Below are 5,528 nucleotides of genomic sequence, written 5' to 3'. Positions count from 1 at the left end.
GTCTCTTTGTTTGATGTGAGTTTACCTGCAGAGAAAGGCATGAAGGCCTCTGGTTTGACAAACTCTCCCTGCTCGTTCAGGAAGTTCTCAGGATTGAACTCGTGAGGGAACTTCCACTGACCCTCCTCCCTCAGCACTGACTCCATGTTCTGGATGACCATGGTACCCTGAAGGGAAACCAAAGGGACAGATAAAATCATGAAGGTGGCATGATTTCTTTAATATTGTACTGTATATATTGTCCAAACTCTTAAGTTTCTCACCTTGGGAATGTCATATCCCATCAGCTCTGTGTCTTTAGTGGAGCAGTGGAAGGCACTGAGAGGAACAGTGTTGGCAACCCTCTGGACTTCATGGATTACAGCCTGGATTACAACAGACAGATTACAAACTGTCTTTGAACCAATTATTTTAGGCATCATTTAGAAAGAAATCTCAGAAAAGTTGCAGTTTAGCTGATAGAAACACATTCAGACATGCCTCTCAGATTAACCATTCAGATTAACAGAACAGGTGTGTGATGATGCTCATCACCTGCACGTAAGACATGTTGTGTCTGTCCTCAAAACTGACCCGATCCCTTCCATCCAGAACCCGATCGATCTCCTGCTGACATCGATCTGAGGACACAGAAACTGTTTTATACATTTTAATTTACTCTTATTTTTGGTCTAAAATGGTAATTTCCAAACAAGTTCAGTCTGTGTTAACCTGCCAACCTAATATTTTAATATAATTTTAGGTTTTGGTGCCATCATAATCAATGGCACCAAGTTAAAACCTTCCTTTTTTCCCTCTGTGTTGATCTGAAAGATGAGACAAATCCTGAAGGTGTACCTTGGACCTGAGGATGGTTCATGAGGTACAGAAACCCAGTCAGGAGGGTGTTGGAGGTGGTGTCAGTTCCAGCAATATAAAGATCAAAAGTGATCCTTCTGAGCTGTTCTTCAGAAAATGAGAAATCTTCTCTCTGGACAGAATACAGAGAATATTGTAGGAAGAACAAAATGTAAGATTTGTGATAATGCTGAGTCAGCATCCAGATGTTTTCCTGGTTTTAGTTTTTCTGTACCTGTCTCATTCATCAGCATCATGATGTTTAAGTTTTATATTGTGTTCACACCTGTTTATCCAGTTCATCCAGGTAGCAGTCCACAAAGTCTCGAGGTTCTCCAGGGGTCCTGGTCCTCTTGTGCTCGTTCATCAAAGTGTTTGAAAAGTCAAGGTACAGCTAAATCACATATCATTTTTTAAACATATGCAGACATGATGTTGTTAGTTTATTGTGCCTAAGCTGTATAAAAATTACCTCCATGTTCTTAAAGGCCTTTTTAAAGGGCAGCGGCAGGTAGGAAACATATGGAACTGAGTCGTACAGCTGAAAGATGAATTATTACAGAACAAATTAAATTGTGGTTTGTTTCTGTGCATGACCTGCTCTTCTTACACCTGAATAAGAAGAGTCAAAACTAGAAGAGTTCCTGGAGAAACTTTAATGAGGCCTGCCTCATGGTGCAACATAACCTTTGGTATTTTTTGGCTACCAAATTTCAGATCATACTTAAACAAACAGTATGTAGACAGCTGAGATTAATAGGACAGAAAGCAGGTGTTGTTGGGCCTGCTTTATGAGAAGATTGGAGACAGCCTAGATAAATGGGACAGGAAACAGGTGTGAGGGGGCATGGTTGATTGAAGACCAAAATAAACTTATCCTAATGTAATAAACAGGTGTGACTGAGACTTGATGTTAACAATAACTGTTTCTGGCCTACTTAGACTCACCATGGCCCACGGTCCGTTAAATATTTTTGTCATCTCTGTGAACCATCGAACAACCTTTTTGATGGTTTCATCTTCGTACTCATAACGGGTCCCAAACAGAACCTTGCAGATGATGTTGGAGGCTGCGTTATGGAACATGACCCGAGGACTCAGAGTTTTACCTGTACACAGATTTAAATACAGAACATCACACCAACAGCACAACCAAAAGCTTTAAGTATTTTCAGATGGATTAAGCACCAATGCTCTTTTCCAGTGTTTTAACGGTGAACTGAATCTCTTCATGAATTCTCTCCTCCATGGATTTCTTCCCCAGACCAAAATTTTTCAGAGTCATCAATGCAAAACGACGATGTTCCCTCCAAACAGGCCCATAATCGACAAAAGTAATTCCTGCAACAAGCAGAGTCACAAAACAAAGAGCTTTTACCTGCTGCAGCTAATTAACTTAACTACAGAATTCTCTTGCAGGTGTTTCTTAACAAGTCTTCATATCCATATCTGCATCCACTGCTGTATGTTCACTAAATCTGATCATTAATTAATATATTTTAGTGCACTCTTTGTTTGTATTGTTGTTTGTTCTGACGCAGAGATGTGAGCATGCCATGCTGTACCGGAAGCAAATTCCACCAATTTGTTGTGTGGTCATTTATAATGAATCTGAATACGTTTACAGCCTTTTCTTGTTTCTGGTACAACTTTGTCAAGATGTATTCCCAACCAGCACACGTAAGGGGGCCCCATATGGGATAAATAAGGGCAAGTAACGGGTAATATCCAAATTAGTTTGTAGCCCTACATGTCTTTGCCCACCTTGACTTTAATGAGTCATGACTGGGTTTTTGTATCATTATTCTCCGACGGCTACAAGCTGTGGTGGACAAGCAGCTCAGGGAGAAGCAAGCTGACTTTAGATGTGGTCGATCATGCATAGAGCAAATCTTTGTCCTGCAGACCATCATTGAGCAGAGCCCGGAATATCCATAATGGCTATCGGTCAGCTTCGTAGACTTCACCAAAGCTTTCGACAGTGTCCATAGGGAGTCGCTTTGGAAAATTGCGAGGTTGTATGGAATTCTCAAACAGTTTGTCCAAGTTTTCCGAAACTTCTACCTCAACTCGAGATGCTGCGTACGAACAGAGGAAGAAACAACAAAATTCTTCGCCATTGAGACCGGCGTGCGGCAGGGGTGTATACTTTCCCCCTTCCTATTCCTCCTGGTCATTGACTATATTCTGTGCAGGACCATGGATCGAGCAGATTTCTGAATAACTTGGCCCGAATCGGTCCGAATTATGGATAGACTTTGCAGATGACATTGCGCTTCTTGAGGCAACAAACAAGAGCATCATTGACATGACCCAGAGCCTTGATGGAGGATCAAACAAGGTCGGACTCCGGATTAACATCAAGAAGATCAAGATCATGCAAACCGGGTACGCCATGGCTGGCACCCCCACCACTATCGGACCACACCAGATTGAAGGAGTGCAAAGGCTCACTTATCTGGGCAGCATTATAACCAACGATGCTGATGCAGAACACGATGTGGCGTGCTGGATTGGGCAGGTGGGAGCTGTTTTTCAGCAGCTCCGACCAATTTGGGTGTCTTCGACCATCAGCATAGCGATAAAGATCTGCCTTTTTAACTTGACTGTCATCCTAACAGCCATATACGCATGTGAAACATGAAAGACGTCTTCAGAGATTGAAAGAAGACTGAACATTGCCCAGCAGCGGTGGTTACTATGGATCATGCGGGTCTCATACTGGAACCACATCACTTAACAACAAGATCCATTGCAGAACAGCCACCTGTCCACTGAACAACACTGTGACAGAGCACCGACTAAGATTTGCTGGACATGTCCTCTGTCAGAAAACTACATGTCTACTAAAAACCACCATGGGGGAAGCAGAAACGAGGGCGTCCCCAACACAATTGGCGCTGTACATTCCACGAAGACCTCAAGGCCCTATATTAGCCAAGACTAGGGTGATCGCAAGAGATCGACCCCAATGGATACATCTTGTCACCCAGTGTGCCAGGTTTTCAGAAGGACCCAGATAGTTTACTTGCATAAGGCCCATCTATGGCCCATCTGTGTGTGGAGTCTCAACTAAGTTAGAATCTGGGTAACAAGTGGATGTGTCTGCAGGTTCCATGGTGGCCCTACAGAGGCTTTCCCACAAACTTCATCAGGCCATGAATGTGTTTTCAGTGGGACCTAGCTAACTGACTTACACGAGAGACATTTATGGCCAATCTGTGTGCTTTAAGGAACAAACAACTGGGCCATAATAGAGTTTCAACTGGGCTAGAATATGGGTAACATTTGGGTTTGTCCGCGGGTTCCATGGTGACTGTACAGTGGTTTACCCACATAGAAATTTCAACTGCAACTTAAAAGTTCAAGGCAATAAACTTTTAAATACATTTTAAATGAGCTGTCATAAAACTTCAAACTACCTTTACATTTAAAAAATTGTACGTTTTGGTTTTATTATTTTTTATACATGTATTATATTTCAGTGTGAATAATTACGTTTAAACAATATCCAAACTTTGTCAAACTTGTGTTTGACTGCTTTTTCATCTAAACTGATCTTTAGCCCAATGAATGCTCCTAATACAGTTTTGTAATATTCCCTACCTTTACACTGAAATACATCACCAATTAACGTGTCTTGAAGTCGACCAGCGTAGTCTGTAGCTTTATCCAACATGGCCTCCTTCATGGCCTTCAACCCATTGATGACCACAGCTGGTCTGGTACCAAGGAACAGACTGTAGACATTTCCATAGGTCTGTCTGAGCTGCAAGAAAACCAAACAAACAAAAAACACATCAATTTCTAAAGAAATGTATTTTATTCTGATCTGTTCTGAGGGAAATTAAACAGCAGCGTTAATTATTTCCTGTTTTTCATTGTGGTAGTCAATTTAAATTAACAGTTGATCATAAAAGTGAAAAAAATAGTCCAACTTATTCAGCAAATTGCATCACATTTGGGGTCAAAGGTCAAATGACTGCAGACTCTTTGTACAAAGATTTTCTGGGTGTGATTCTAAAAACAGCCAAAGTTCAAACAAAACACTTAAATGACCTTCAGACAACACAAACAACTCATGACCAAAAACACTTGTAAGGCACATTTGATAAAAATGAGAGATTCATTTAACCAATAATTTAATTTTAATTTTCTGCATTTTGACAATTACTTTTTAATAATTTCACTGCAAACAATAAAAATAAATAAACTGAGGGACAGTCCATTTTTTAAGTCAACAAAAAATCAAAAGGTTATCAGTGCAAATAAAACCAAATGTTCTGAATTCACTGCAGTTTTTGTGCAGCTACCATAAAAAACGTTACAATTAATATTTTCTAAAAAACATTATTAATTCATAGATAAATGTTAATTGATCCACACTGCATACTTCTCTTAGTGCTGCAGCAGAGAAACTGGTGCCTTCTAACTCAAAATATAAACACTATAATATATATCTATTTTTGCTGACTGAAAAAAGGTAAATAAAGTTTACCTGTAATTCAGAATAAAAATGAACTCTGTCCTCATTTTGTCAGCATTTGAGTAAAATTAAATGATAAAAACATCTAATTTTATTTAACATTTTAAAAAATTAAATAATTTTGTATCTTTACCTTCTCAAGTTCCTTCAGGGGGTTCTTTGAGGCCAGGTGCAAGAAGTTCCCCAGTACCGGAGAGATGGGGGG

The 5,528-nt window shown here is 40.1% G+C and overlaps 1 protein-coding gene across 1 annotated transcript in view; it reads right to left on the bottom strand.

Annotated features, from left to right (window-relative positions):
• LOC106532431 (cytochrome P450 2F2) overlaps positions 1-5,528 on the bottom strand; it is a gene marked incomplete at its 5' end in the record, with an annotated part of 56,136 nt that overhangs the window by 1,067 nt on the left and 49,541 nt on the right. Inside the window, 10 exon segments of the mRNA XM_014028475.1 lie at positions 26-167; positions 264-365; positions 535-620; positions 838-970; positions 1,124-1,231; positions 1,310-1,378; positions 1,786-1,946; positions 2,026-2,178; positions 4,444-4,606; positions 5,457-5,516. Coding sequence (XP_013883929.1) covers positions 26-167; positions 264-365; positions 535-620; positions 838-970; positions 1,124-1,231; positions 1,310-1,378; positions 1,786-1,946; positions 2,026-2,178; positions 4,444-4,606; positions 5,457-5,516 — 1,177 coding nt within the window.

Source organism: Austrofundulus limnaeus, unplaced genomic scaffold (assembly GCF_001266775.1).
Source record: "Austrofundulus limnaeus strain Quisiro unplaced genomic scaffold, Austrofundulus_limnaeus-1.0 Scaffold767, whole genome shotgun sequence".
Lineage (NCBI taxonomy): Eukaryota > Metazoa > Chordata > Actinopteri > Cyprinodontiformes > Rivulidae > Austrofundulus > Austrofundulus limnaeus.
The sequence above is the reverse complement of the archived record's forward strand: the minus strand, read 5'-3'. Positions and strand labels throughout refer to the sequence as shown.